This window comes from Paralichthys olivaceus, chromosome 10 (genome assembly GCF_024713975.1).
Source record: "Paralichthys olivaceus isolate ysfri-2021 chromosome 10, ASM2471397v2, whole genome shotgun sequence".
NCBI classification, from domain to species: Eukaryota; Metazoa; Chordata; class Actinopteri; order Pleuronectiformes; family Paralichthyidae; genus Paralichthys; species Paralichthys olivaceus.
In genome coordinates, this window is record NC_091102.1 from 10,859,921 (window position 1) to 10,875,811 (window position 15,891).

The following is a 15,891-nucleotide window of genomic DNA, read 5'->3' on the forward strand; positions in this document are numbered from 1 at the left end:
TTGTATTAGTGGTGCTTAGGTTTCTGAACACATACGATGTGTAAAGCACAGAGGAGTTGGGCCTTTAGGGTTATTCTACTGAGTCAAATAATCCGTTCATCACGTAGATGTAGTCAAACAGATTATATACTGACTCTGTCTCCAACAAACTACTGTGCTATTTCTATAAACTGATTCCATCACATTACACGATGATGATCTGATGCTTTAGATTAATTTACCCTGAGTGGCTGTTTCAAACACTTCAGGAATTAGACCGATGAAATGAAATGATACATCTAATATATCTATAAGGAGCTTAAAGGACCCTTGACAAATATTGATCAGACTGCAGAGCATTCATACTTTATACTGCTCGGTGTATTTAGATGGTTTCTACAAAGCCTTGACTTTGGTTGAAATTTGGTGACTGACTGTTTCTTACTATTTTCCTCTAGTAAATAAAAAATGGTCTATATTTATTTTCCAATGTTTTTCTGCTGAAACTTTACAGTACAGTTCTGCCATTCACCTGTTCACACACACATTCATACAATGCAGCTATGTTCATTCTCTATTACTGAGATCGAACTGCCTGCCTTTAGGTGACTGAACGACCTAAGGTCATGTTTGATTCTCTCCTTCCTTGTGCCTTTGACTTTTATCGATGAACCAGATTTTTTTAAGTACACAAAAGAAAACATACCCAGAGTATTGTCTGGCTGATAAAATACTAATATTTACAATGACTGAACATATATGATGATGTCATTGCAGGAAACATGATATACAAATGAGCAATAATATTTCTGTTTTGAAAATGAATTGATTGTTGATTATTTTCTGAAACAAATGATGACAAAGATCACAAATCATTTTTGATTTACTTGAGAGGCATATGTAGTGTTCTCAGGTATCTCTGATTTGATTCTGAAATCATTCACCACACAACTTTTAACATGAAATTATAATATAAACATTAAAAAAAACATATAGAATTGTCTGCAATAATTTATGAACCATTCTGTTTCACCTTAATTTGGTTTGGTTGTGTTTATTTGCTCTCACACTGACTTCACTGTTTAGAGCAGCAGCAGCAGAGCTCTCACATGTCCTGTACCATCACTGTGTCATGTTAACTCACGCATCATGTGAATAAAAGCATCATAAACACTGTAAACATGAAGTGAGAAACTGTTGAGTGTACAGTCCTATATCTCTGTGCGATTTACATTGTTGCTATGTTTGGAGTGATTATGCATAAGAGTCCACAGATAAGTCCACTCTTATCTCTGTCATAACGATAGATCAGTCAAGAGATTAACCATGTCATGTCGGTGCATCCTCGGTCTTACATGCCTGAGCACATGTGGCATTGTGAGCATCAACATGCATGAATGCACTCTTGTATTTTAAATAATTCACCCCCAGATTACATAAGTGCAAACTGTTCTCCAAGCATCCAGTGATTATTCTGAACTCTTACAGGCACACTTCTGGAAAAAAGTGGGGGAGAACTGTCCCTAGAGTGTCACTGTACTTCATAAATATTTGATTTCCTCAAAACAGGAAGAGTAAAATATAAATTCAACATTTTTTAATTTTTAGTTGACATGCACAAGCTAAATTTACCTAATTTTAATGCAAATTCTGACTTTCCAGGAGGTTTTGCAACACAAGCAAATTCTGCAGGAAATGTAATCCTGCAAATTTTTACTTGCTCCAAAATCTAACACAGTACTCCTCATGAATCAAAAGCATTCCACTGTTCAAAAAGTTTGAGAAAGATTACCTAAAGATCAGCGTCCACATGCAGCTTATTATTGTTGTTTTACGCCTGGAAGATCCTCCACACCCTCTTCATCCAGGCATTAACAAACACTCCAAGCATGTAAATCCACTTCTGAGAGTCCCAGAGTTTCACACAGGTCGTGGGTCATATGCAGCGTGGTCACACATGGTCCAGCAGCCCTGTCACTACAGCCTGCATGTCCCTGAGTGAACCACCGCACTGTGTAAGAGCAGCAGAGTGCTAGTCAGCCTCCGACTTGTTCTGAGCAGCAGTTGCCAGGGTGATTACTCAACTCCATTCAGTGAGCACACAGGAGCATGCTCTCTCTCTTTCTCTCTCTCTCTTTCTCCCTCTCTCTCTCTCTCTCTCTCTCTCTCAAGCCACTACACTCCCAACAGAGTAGTAACTCATTCATTTTCGGCACGGCCACCTTTCCAATGCAAGTCGAGCCAGGCCATTCACATGGGATGTGAAGGCAGCCGAACAAAATCACAAACAAATAAACAACCCAGCAGCATGTCCTTAAACTTTTAGAATCATGTCCTTTCTGAGCTCCAAAGTTTTTCTGTGTCCAACAGTTTAATGTACAGACAGATGTACAGACAGTATCATCCAGTGTCCTGCTTCTATTGCTGTCTCTTCCTCTTAAGGACAGAGACCAGATGGTATCTCTGACCTTGTTACTTATCAAAGACACAGGACAGCTGCATGAAACTCCCAGAGCTAAGAAATTAACCAAATCAAGCGTTTCTTAAAAGGATAGTACTGTGTCTCCACTGATTACAGTAATGGCAGATTTGCAAGAGAACCATTGTTGTTACTAAAATAAAATTGTACGACCCTAGTCAGGCCTTTATGTCAAACTAGAATAGAATTGAGTTGAATTCCACACACTCCCCTAAATATGCCTTATTTTTCATCAAGATCCATGAAAATCAAAAAAGAAGAAAAAAACTAAATTCCTGGATCTGCACAAAAGTTAAGTCTGTTCTTCTGTGACCCGTCCTGCATCCTTCCAGATCAGGTGTAAATGTGTGTCAGTGAATCAGTGTCTTTTCCAACTCTGTCACTTTATAGTCATGACTGACAGAACACACTGAAACTGATTAGCCTCTGTGATTTCAAAGGGAAACCATGAGATGGATGCATAACCCTCGTTTTAGGTTTTGTCATTAGTCATCTTGAATTAGATGGAATGAGGGTTTATATTAAACAGGCACCAATTTCAAACTCAACTAAATTATATTTCATGAGGGGCAATAGGAAATCGAGGCATTGGAGAGAGAACATATTCCATCTTCATTATCTTCTTCTCCTGTCACCCACAAATTAGATTTTGATAAATCTGATCACAATTGTCAGCCTCATGGTGGCGCTAGAGGAAAAGTTGTTGGATCATAAAAGTCAAAGGGATTCATCCTCTGTGGACCATGAATGTCTCAACAAAATTTACCGGCAATCAATTGAACAAAGTGGTGGATCCATAAAAACAGATGCAGTGATGCAGTTTTTTTAGGTCTTTTATATTTCACAGTTTGCAGTTCACACTACAGGCTTTTTCATTAAGTATCCCCTCTGTGAACAGAGATAAGAGAATAAAACACAAATGTTTTTGATTCAATCTTCCCGTGCACATATCTGCTGCTCTGGATGTATCTCAGTACTTGGATGTTGAACAGCCAAAGAACTCATGTGGTCATGTTTTTTTTCCAGCCCCCCTCCGCCCCAATCCTGAGACACCAGAGGGCATGCTGCTTCCTGCCACTTCCTGTTCATCAGCTTTCTCCACTGGCTGCCCACCAGGCTGCTTCTATACAGACTGATGCTAGTGACACACCGATCGCCCTCCCGTGCTCTCAGCTCTGCACCTAGCAGATATGCTCCGAGCACAAACGCACATGAAGAATACATCCATTTGTAACATGGTGGCATTCAAAGCATGTGTCGTGCAACAGTCCTCCTGTGATGTGTAATTTGTCACAAGTGTTGCACAATAACAAAGCTTCCTGTCCAGGCCACATGCACACTGCTGTGACAGTAACAGAGCCGCCTTACGACCTTAAAAAAACAAATTACACTTGTGTTGTTTCAATCACAGTGGCTGTCGGAAGCAGGAAACACAGTGAAGAGCGAATTGATGATCAGGCAACAGTGTTTGTGTGTGTGTGTGTGTGTGTGTGTGTGTGTGTGTGTGTGTGTGTGTGTGTGTGTGTGCATGCTCGGCTCCATATCTGCTGTGTTAAACAAACAAGCACACAGCCAGTGACAGAATCCAGCTTCTGTCACGTGCAAAGCTGCAAGAGAGCCATAGTGGTCAGCAGCACAAGAAAATATCAAACTTGCATGCATGAGTGAGGTCGATGGACCACTCGTGCATGGAGAGTCCCATCGTGTGCACTTGTCACAGTCACACATGCAGAAAATATTGGAACAAATTGGGAAAAGGAAAACTTGCATTAAAATGCATTTGTTCTACAGCACAAAAACAACTGACATATCAACATCCTCAAATTCACTTAAGGAGAAGGGGCAAACACAGGAGGGAGATATACGCTGAATAATTGACATGGACAGATATGAATACAAAATTGGATGCATTGGTTCATTGGGGCATTGCTGTGCTCACCCTGGCATAGTTTTTGTAAAGTGCTCAGCCTTAGGGAGGACAGATCTGTGTGGGAGGAGGAGGAGGAGGAGGTGTGTAAGTTTGTTTCCTCGGCCTCTTCTTCAGCAAAGCAGGATAAGTGGTGCATTTCCCTTGAAATCGTCCCGTTACAGTCTCTCTCCAGCTGCATGGCATCAAAGAATATTTCCTCTGTTCACCCAGGTTTTTAGTGAGCAACGACAATATATTTACCTCACGCAGCTTAATGTTTTCATGCATCGCAAAATGCCATTCAAATTGAATTTAACCTGGAACTACACTATTTAAGCAGCCAGTTATCTTGGCATGCAGGGATGGAAGTTGGAAGCAGTATGTCGCCACAGTAAAACTGTCAAGGGGACAATCTGCAGTGTGGAGACACTAACAACAATAAAAACCATGCATCAGTCTTTGTGCATTGCAGCAAAACTGAGAGGACTAAAAAACGCCGTTGCCACAATAATCTGGCAAAACTGCTGTAAGAACAAGTAATTGTGAAAAGGAGCGAGAGCGAGTGTAACAGGCTGATCATGCGAATATTGACTCAACAGCCCTTCAATCACTGTTTTGTCGATGCTAATGCTGTAAACTGTTGTGGTTTTTTGGGCTAAAAAGGAAACAGTGAATATGTAATTTGGAACATTTGCAAATGCAAATGCTTGGAATAAGTATTTGTTTATGATATATCTATAAAAGTGATGCTCATAACAAGCTTTTATAGTATCGCTCTGCACAGTGGAAACCAGAAATCCAATTAAATCCAGAAATCCAAGTAGAGTAACAACAAGAAAAAGGCAGCGGGCGACACCACATGAGTCAGTGGAGACATTTTCAGGAAAATAACTCTCCTGTAGATTTGAATTGAGTTGAGTTGAATAAGATATCACATGACATGAATTCTGTTATCCAATGCTGTTGAATCAAGCTGTTTGATTGATTTGATATAAATTGCAAAATATCAATTAAACATGATCATTTTACATCATATTCCATTATGTTATATAACGACCAAACCCAGATCTGAGGAGACAACATACAACAATCTGAAGCACTAGAGTCAGAGGCCATAAAATCTCATCTGGAACAAACCTGACTGAAGAGGTGGCCACGGGGCAGAGGTGAAGTGTGTGTAGGTTAGCAGTATCTCCAAGTGATCCTGAACACACATCCAGCCAGGGTTAAGTAACCCATCTCACCACAGCTGACCACTGCCCTGACAGAGACACACGGGTCCTAATTTAACCCACTTGTGCCCTTCGGTCCCAGAGGAAATGGACTATGTCTCTCAGGAAACCAGCCCATTACAGAGGAGGGGGCCTGGGAGGGAGAAGAAGGGCCACGACACAGCGGGACGCCCTCCAGCCAACAGTAGCAGGAGAGGCAGAGGTGAGGGACTCGGGGAAAATCAACCTACTTTGATAAATCCTCTACTTCTCCTCTAACATGTAAAAATAAATCTAAATATGTATTATGTTAAAGGCTCAGCGTGTAGAATTAAGTGACATCTAGTGGTGAAGTTGCATATTGCAGCTGAATACCTCTTACCTCACCCTTCCCTTCCAAATATGAAAGAGAACCTGTGGTAGCCTTGTGTTGTCATAAAAGTGTTCATTTTGTCCATTTTGTGCTACTGTAAAAAACATGGTGGCCTCTGTAGAGAGGACCCACTCCTGATATAAACATAAAGTATTTAAATATAAAGGGCCTTTCTGGGGTAAATTAAACAATGGCCCTTGCAACTTAGATGAAACACGTGAAAACATCACTAGGATTGTTTTATCTTAAATTTTTGCCAATAGATCCCTTTCACCTAAATCCTATACACTGGACCTTTAAGTCTCATGTTTGTCCTGACACAGCAAGATACACTCCTAGTGTTGCATGAATATAATGAATCTGACTTACACTGGTTATCAGTGGTGGAATGTAACAAAGTACATTTACTTTGTTGCTGTACTGAAGTGCATTTATCATGTACTGTACATTACTTACGTTTTTATTTTCATGTACTTCTCACTTTTACTCCAACACAGATCCGCTAAAATCTCTACATTCTAGTCTTTTTACAAGTCATCGCGTAACATTTTCACATTGTTTTTAGACACATTTGTCAAATCTTTAACAAATGTATTGTTTGATTTTTGTGTGTGAATTTGTTTTAATCCCCTCTTTCCATTTTTATTCTTTCTGTTGAGTGCATTGTAACTTTGTTCAGAAAAGGGCCTAATAAATAAAGTTTATTATTATAATTACTTGTGTTGAAAGATTATACTGAAAGAGTCAGGAGCAGAGTGACAGTTTCTCCTCAGAACTGTACCTCCATCTAGTGGTCACAAGGTGCAAACCTCTTACACCCCAATAGAACCAATATCTGAGGACAAACACCAGCTAGAGAAGGTTACAGTATAATAAGTGGACAGATCACATTATTCATGCAGTGGGCCAAACAATACATTCTCAGTCCTCAGTCCACTCATCCACACAAACACTTGGACACCACCTACTCTTTGGCTTGTGCTCAGCTCGACTCATCAAAGTTTTCACATTCCACAGTTTGTCTCCAACAAGAGCAGAATAGAATGTACGGTGATCAGTGCTGCCTTTAAGTGACTGATCGACTGTTACAGATCTGATCTACAATCAATGGCTTTAACAATGTTATATTATTTTATTTTAGTAAAATTAGTAAAACATGTATATATGCTCTCTCTCTGAATGCCATGTAAGTTGGATTTTGGTGTTTGCTCATTATTGTCAGCTTCATTCAGACTAACTTTTTGTCTGTTTTTTTAAATCCAGAAAATAAATGTTCAGTTTGATGAAATGTGTATACTTTATGTAAGGTGTCTGGTCTTCTGTCCTCTGAAGGAACAAACCACATCAGTGATATGAGCGTGAATCTCACCAGCTGCTGTGTAGACAGAGATATCCTGCAGTCTGAATTTAAAGATGAAGCAAATAGAGGCGCTCACCTGCCACAAAGACCTGAACTCCCTCTGTTCAATACGCAGGAGCTCACTGAATTCCCGTGTCACTATGGTGGCATGTCGGGGGGTGTTATCCAGAACAGACTCTCCAAACGCTGTGCCGGTCCCCAGTGTGCATATAATAACAGCATCCTATAACAGAAACAGAGGTAGTTCCCTGCATGGGTCATTGCTTCATTACAGGGAAGCATGCAGCCACACAAGAACTATGCAAATGTAATGTCAGTACTCTTCTAAAGATAATGCTTTGTGCTTTACACTTGAGAAACAGTGGTCTACTCTCAAAGGGTTAGAGGCAATCACCTGAGCACTTATGGTAGACAGACACATGCACTCCAATCTGCCCTCATATTACTCCAATCAGCCTCCAGACAAACTGGGGTGCATGAAGTCGTATAGTATTGAAAAATATTCAGCAATGTCCCTCAAACTAAAGTGTTAAATGTTCTTTACAGCCCACGTACACTCCAAACAAGCTTGGATGTGGATTCCTTTGCATGCGTGATGAATTTCAAGTGAGGCTTTACTGATAAAGTAACTCATCTTCACAGAGAGATGGACAGAGATGTTGTAAATAAGGCAAAGGGATTTTTTAAATTAAAGATATTTTAAAAAATATGTGAGGATTCCTGGTATGCTGTATGTGACATTCTTATAGGTCTACCTTAATATCCCATGTATTGTTTTACCATATTTCATTTACAACCAAGGTGTCGTGTGTGATCTTATCAGTCGTACCTGATGACGTGATGTCTCAGAGACTTTAACGTCCAGTGAACCAGAGAGGACAGCATACCAGCTGGTGCCAATGTCTCCTTGGCGATACACTGAAAAAATGCAGCACAGTTTGAATAGATCAACCTTTTTTAATGACCTATTTTGTTGTTTCAGAGCTCGTGTCTGGACGTACATGTGATGCCTTTCTCCAAACACTCGTAGAATCCACACAGGCAAATCTGCTGCAGCAAACCGGGGTGGAATCTCTCGAAGGCCTTTGCATATTTCAGACGTGCAAGGATGATATCAACATCTGCTCCAGAGCGCTCTGCTGGTCTGGAGACATACAGAGAAAATGATCATTCAAAAGGAACTGCGCTTATAAATGTACATAACGCACCTAAATAGACTGCAGCCCAAGCAGCATAGTTTCATCTCTGTAGGAGGGATGTGACACCAGTTAATTCCTGCACAGCAGACATATTCTGTTTCATATAAACTCTATATGTTATAATTCAGCCTCACACAGTGGCAGCATCCTGGGCTGCTACAGTCTGATCCAGTATTCAAGTTTTCATCATCATCATCATCGTCACCATCATCAAATCAAATATAGAACTAGACAATCATGTGTAGGATGTGTTAGACTGTAGTGATGGATTATTAAAATGTAGACAGCTTCTACTAGTCTGAAATTTATCATTACAACAACTCTGAGGTGACACGACTGTGGAACAATGACTAGTGTCCTCACACATATGTTCAATTTGTCCCAATTCTAAAGGGTCTGATGATAGAAATAAAAACTGTATCTCAGTGTTTTGTAGTAAATAAAAACATTTTGACAGATGATTTTAGAGTTACAGAAATACTTGAAGTTTAATTTAAAAGTAAGTTGTTTCTATTTTTTGGTGCTTTTACAATGACAGAAACAAACTGTAGCAGAAAATGCTGACCCTATTCACATCACCTCAGGCGTGTCATCGTGTGCTTTATCCCCGTAACCCTCATGTTTCTTGTGTTACAGCACCACACATTTATTACACTAAATCCAGAAGCTCTGATGTAACATGTGGGTGGTTTTACAGTAGCATACAAACACTTCTGAATCCATGTTGTCCCTTTAAAAAGTGAAATACAACTGTATTAATAATTTAGAGAGGGGAAAGAAAGCTTTGCTTCAGCCCTGCAACAATTTCCGGACTCTCTAAAAACAATTCATCGTGCTAATATTTCCGCTCTGTCGTGGTACAATAAAAGTGTTTGAGCAACATTATCTCCATTCTGTGCACTTCCTGATAAGATGTTATGATCACATGTAACATGGGAGTTGCCCTTGTCTACTCTAAATTGTTTTTGTGCAGGAAAGGGACAGATTTACTGTCTTATTCCTACAAAGTGTTCTGTGGCAGAGTGAGCACAACAAGACGGAGCAGAGAGATGTGTGGGAGCCTGAGTTTCAGATATGAAGCCAAGATGTCTATTTGGACACAAGTCAACAACAAAAAAACACCTTAAAAAAAACACTGAAACAAGTGAAAACAGGATGTATTCGGGATGAGGCAGCTTTTTCAGTATTTATGAAATATAAACAACACAAACCTAATTTGAAAACTACTTTGAAGTTAAAGTCCAGCTGTGAGATGCAGAAGGTTTGTATATCTCTGAATCTACTGAGTTCTTTATCGAACTGATTAAAACGGGTCATTGTGTTGTTTTATCTTCTGTAGAAATGCAATTAAGTTCAGTAAGTGACCTTGTTTTGGCAACATTCACGTTCATCAACCTCTGCAACATTTAATTAAACAGAATCATAAGGTGAACACCCGGGTGGAGCACACAGGCTATTTGCTGGCCTATTACTAACCAGAGGATATTACTGTGTAAACATGTCTTGCACACTGCGTCACGTGGCTGTTTATAGATGATGTACTTTGAACCTCTGTTTGTGATGCGCCCCTCGTTCTGCCCCTTTCATACCGTGTATCTCATCTGAGCTGTGACCAGCCTCTCATTGTGAGTGTAAAGTGTAAAACCTCATTATCTTGAACACAGTATACACACATATTGCAGTTTTTTGCGATAAATTGCAGATATTTACATTACAGCTGTGCGACACATCTTTCAGTGGTGATGCAGGTGTTCATAGCTCTTGTCATCAAAATTAGGTCACATCACTAAAGCGCTTCCTGCTTTAACACAGGACAGGTGTGCATACAGCAGTTCTTTTTTCAGGCCAAGATTTCCACAGTGATTTGTTGCTGAATTTAGTCTGAGGGTAAATTGTAAATAAACAGGCCTCTAGACTCCAAAGCATATTCCATGATGATAATGATGAGGCATCCACATGCTATTTATAACATCTTAACAGCTGATTGTCATCAAATATGGTCTTATAATTCTTATGAAACATTCAAATCTGTACAGCACTGCAATCTATTTATTTTCACAACCTCCAAAAATCTACACCTCAGAGACAGCATCCACACAAGCTGCAGGGCTGTTCAATGTTGTATTGAACTTTTACACTGTGCACAATGCAGCAAAGAAGTGGCAGCTTGGTGTATGTATATTATCCAGTCCACAGAATCAGTGCAGCTCATATTCAGCTTATTGCAAAGAGATCATAAGGGAAATGTGTTGACATGTCTTTTAGAAAATTATACTCCAGAATAATACTCTTTGTAATTCACACTTTAGATGTAGAGTACTGGGTACAAAATCCAATGACTTTTCAGCTTCATAAACCATCACAGTATTTGTCCTGGATATTAGCAATAATCAAAATTATAATTTAGTTAGTAAAACCACATATAGGAGTCAAATATGGATGTAGTCAATGCAAATAAACTTTTAACAGCACATCAAACCCCATACCTGAAATTTCGTTGTGTCAATGCTGTGATTATTGTCCCCAGAGCTACAGTTTGTGCAAACTAATTTTGATTCAAACCCTCAGCCAGCAGTAAGGTAATGACAAACAAATGAACTCATAATATAAATGTATAACCTGACACCTGAGGCTTTCATGAATGATTCAATCACTGAGTCTCAATCCCACTGGGAAATTAAAACTACAGAGTCGATGTTTTCATTCAGCTTTTGAAGCACGACGCCCAAAATCTGCTGAAAAATTCCCTTCATTCAGTTCATCTGTTATTATTTGGGGAAATAAAGACACTGACATCACATTTAAATGAATTACCTCTTATCCAGACAAATAATCCACTCAGCAGATTCCGACGAATGTGAAGAAGTGTGCGCTGCTACCATCTTGCGATTCTCCTGCTGCTGCAGCTGCTATTGCTTCTGCGGAGGAGGAGGATGAGGATGAGGAGGAGGAGGAGGAGGAGGAGGAGGAGGAGAGGGCTGGAACACTTCATCTGCCTCCAAACACTCACTCACTCATTCCTCACAGGCAAATAGTCTCTGCTGCTGCTCACCTGTCCAGCATCAGCAGCATCTAAATGAGTTAGAGGGGGAGAGCTGTAAAGTAGTGAAGAGTATTTTAATTGAGCATTTACATTGTATGGTCCCTACTGCAGACAGAGTATTATATATATTTATATACTGTATGTAGAGAGGTAATTTTCACACAATACACACTCAGTTGCCATTGCTTCCATTAATGTAATGTTTCTAACAGATAAAACTGTTAGAAACATTACATTAATGGCTGTTAATTTAACTTAATGGTCAATTTACAAGCTGCATTGTGCTGTGATGACATCCACACTACGTGAGTGAGGACAGATTAAATATTACAAACACTTTTCATGATCATTTCATGAAGGTATGGACGAATAGGCTCATGATAGCAGTGTGACTTCGATATTATTTGTGAGTATGAATATTTCACTTTGATGTAGAATTCTCTCCCTTTTAAACAACATAAGTTATAAAACAATAGCAGCGATTTTTAACAGTTCTTCTCAAACATTGGAAACAGCCCACACATTGCAGCAGCTCGTACCAGCTGATTTCTTTGCTCCGCTTTTGTCCCTACCTAAAACTTTCTCACCCACACAGATCACTGATCTTAAAAACGAGGCTCTGAAGTGGAATTTGTCCAAACAAATATATTGTTTGTTGATTTTTCTCACTGTAGTATCGCTGTGATTCTGTGAAATATCATATTCAGAGGTATAATTATGGCAGTAAGATATATTATACTTTCAGATGACACTTCAAACAAGTACCAGAATGGGAAACCAATTAGCAAGGAAATTGGTTAGTGAGTCAAATGAAAGAATGTAGTGTAATTATCATTGAAGGATGAATATTGAAATTTTAGATTTGAAGGTGCATGTGTGCACCGATGGCCATAAAGCAACAGTGGCTGCCTGATTTTAGAGCATAGAGCATAGGACTGACAGAAGGCTTGGTGGTAACATTGAACGTTGCCTAACCCTATTATCATCATGACCTCGAATGAACATAAGCATGCAAGGAGTCAAGAAGGTAAAAACAAACCTGCACATCATTTCTTCAGTGTCTATAATTAAATGGCTGACAGCAACCGCCTCCATTATATAGGGACTGCTGGCGTGTCTCCTATCAAAGTGGGAGCTGTTCTATAATGGCCTTGAGAAATTGATGCTTTGTAACAAGAGGCCACATACTGAAAGGGTCATTGGTCTCCCTTAGTTGCCGTGGCAACAGGGACAGAAGTGCAGAGACTCTGTGGTGCAGCCGCACAAAGCCGTCTGTGCATTCTGTCTGTTCTCATACTTTTTTTGTTGTGGGCTAAGAAGTTATTTTTCCCATTGTTACATAGTCAGTGAGAAAAGACTGCAGAGTCGAAGAATAAAACACAGACAGACTGTTATGATTGAGATAATTACCCATGTACCGTGTAGGACTAGAGGACAGTTTCCACTGTTTACAGATAAGATTCAACCCAAGTAGAATTTTGCCTTTTATTAGAAAGTTTGACTTTAGACCCAAGCAACCGTTTTTTGACTAATCACAAAAATAATTGGAATGTTTCAACAAAATTAAAAAGACAATAATCATTTTGCCTATCTGATAATTATTGAAATCATTTGATCATATGTTACATATTATTAATAAACTATACACTATACCACATATCATAGATTGAATCATGAATACACAACTATTCAACTATTCATTTTGATTGTTATTCATTCAGTTTTATTTTGTTTCATTTGGGGGTGTTAGTAAATGAGACATTTTTGGAGCTATATTTGACAGCATGCACTTCTATCTGACACAAGATGGCAGCATCCTCTTTGTACAATGTAATCAGACCAGACATATGGGGTTCAGAGAGAAAAGGCTTTATCTTGGGTATCAAACAATGATTTGGAACTTTATAAAAAGGTCTAAAACATTTAGGGTTGTTTAGCATCATGTATCACAAAATAATATTGAATGTTTTTGATATAATAACTTTATTAACTGGATCCTGCTTTAAACCAGGATTATATCCTCAAACAATTATCTCCATAAAAAAAAAAGTGCTTACACAAGGTGCATGTGCCCAGTCCAGCCCCCCACCCTCGCCTCTGACTTATGTAAATAGTAGAGATGCGAGGCTTAGCTCAGGCTGGGGCATGCACAACACTAGAACACGCATTCCTGTAATGCTGCATACCACCAAGTCACAGCAGCAACAGCAGACCAACACACAACGTGTGGAAACATCAACATGCACCGCAGCACTACTTTTCCACAAAACCTTTGTTACTGCTTCACTCAAGCTGGCAGGTCACAAACCACTGCAACATGTTTCAGTCCCAAACTAAATCACACATAGACGATAATCAGGTTTTAGGTAAATGTGCAAATTACATTATATATACCCTGAAAATGTTTTAAAACCCTGACATATGTGCAGAAAAACTGTATGGCAGTATTTAAACATCATAGAGTATTTCAGGTCCAGGTGGAGCAGCGGTTCTGTGCACCAGGTTGTGTCTCACAGGAGTGAGTCTCAAACATCATCTCAAAGATTCCACTGGCCCCTCAGACCAGATGTCTTCATGGGCTCCTGTTTTCATTTGGTGTGTCTTGTTCATTCGATGATGTTTAAAGGGTTACTAGGGACGACTGGCTTGGTTGCTGTGTGCCATGTTGCTCCCTGGAGAAAGACCACTTACTGTGTATGTACAGTACAGCTCTTTAGACCCGCAGTTGCTAGGAGAGGATCCAGGAAGCCATGAAATGAAGCATGTGTAAACACACTGACACATGCAAACCCTATGTGCACACATTGCATTATATCAGATGGTGATGAGCTTTTGCAGAGATGTTATTGCTGAACTGAGCCTTAAAACACTGAATCAAACTTCTCTTCAATTAATTTCTTTTTTGTCAGATAATTTTGAGACTTAACATTTGTTTTCACAATTTTGATTCTTATTCTAGAGAGTTAAGAAAGTTTGGAGTGAAGGAAATTGTTGTTTAAAACTCTGTGATCCGTAATTACACTGTTCAGACTCACAACCTCATGGCGCCCAAATGTTGGACCTCTGACCAGCATAAAACAAATCAAGACGGAGGAATGAATGGAACCACATAATGTGCAGTGTAAACTAACAAGAACTCACATAAACTATGTACGTGTGTGAGCGGTTGTAAAGAAGCCGCATAAAATATATCAAACATATCAGATAACTGTGTCTCAGATGGAATGTGAGGGCAGATAACTCCAGAGGAAATGCCTGAGGACTGGACCTTTCCCAAGACATCTCTCTGACATCTCTCAAAAATATTAACTCACAACTTTGATTTGATGGGAAGTTCCGTCAGAATGTCAAGCTATTTACACCATGTGTTTTTTTAATGACCTTTTGAAGATGAAGTGCAAAAAAAGTGTTGCTCTCTGGGAGAAGAAAGGAGGGTTGAATATTTCATGTTTAGCACAATTAAAAATGTAGATGGGATTACACTTTAGGCAACCAATTAAAAAAAATGACCACGCCTGGTAAATAGATCACCATCTGCTTAAGCCTCTTGGTGCAGTCTAGTTTATATTTATCAATAATTACTGCCCTCTTCTTGCATAATGCTCCTCATACTTAGCTGCATGTAATATATATCGACATGTTTTGAGAACTCATCAAACATAACAACATTCACTCTTAAAGAATGGAAAATATCTTTTAAACATATGTATGTGTGTTATTTAAAATTTGCATCATCATCATCTTGTAAGAAAGTTCAGGTGATATCCGTACAAGTTGAAGTTGAGTTCACGTATCTCCTTCCACTTGTTCTGGCTCCTGTTTCCTGGGATTGGATGGTATTTTTGCAATCTAGGTTCTCAGCCACAGAGGAAATCTGACTATGTCTCTCATTCAGAATGTTTGAGGCTGATCTCTGTGAAAACAGATGTAATGTGATGGATCACCTTTGAGTTAAATTGCATGAGTGTTGCTGTCAGGGGAAGGAACCTGATTTTACATATGAATAGGAAACAAAAAACAGAAGGTATTGCACTGTATTTTGAGAGTTTTAATCCTGATATGTTGAATCTTTTACAGTTCAGTGGAATCGCTCCAACAGATTATGTCGGCATATTTTATAGAAACAAGAATGTCTAAAACACCTTGTATAGAAACATCTGAAGTATATAGGATATCTGCTGGTGAACTATTTTTACTCAGGCCATATATAGTACACCCTTAGTAGATAAATATGTGAGGGGTTCCTATTATTTAAAGTATTTGTCTTGTCTCTATGTACTACAGAGCTGGAACAAACTCCTAAAGTCAGAAGAGTATGAACTTGACAAGCTCATGTTG

General features: G+C 39.2%; 1 protein-coding gene across 5 annotated transcripts in view; it reads right to left on the bottom strand.

Moving 5' to 3' along the window:
- Window positions 1-11,470, bottom strand: part of rapgef4a (Rap guanine nucleotide exchange factor 4a) — a 30,929-nt gene extending 19,459 nt beyond the window's left edge. For 2 of the 5 annotated variants that reach the window (XM_069533467.1, XM_069533466.1), the window contains exons 1-4: window positions 11,325-11,470; window positions 8,313-8,455; window positions 8,141-8,229; window positions 7,388-7,534 (exon numbers count right to left, since the gene is read on the bottom strand). In XM_069533467.1, the coding sequence (XP_069389568.1) occupies window positions 7,388-7,534; window positions 8,141-8,229; window positions 8,313-8,455; window positions 11,325-11,392 (447 nt within the window). In that variant the 5' untranslated portion in view covers window positions 11,393-11,470. Of the gene's footprint in view, window positions 1-1,771; window positions 1,912-5,504; window positions 5,640-7,387; window positions 7,535-8,140; window positions 8,230-8,312; window positions 8,456-11,324 lie in introns of those variants that run through there. The other 3 variants (XM_069533470.1, XM_069533469.1, XM_069533468.1) reach the window with 2 other exon arrangements.
- Window positions 11,471-15,891: the final 4,421 nt, after the last annotated feature.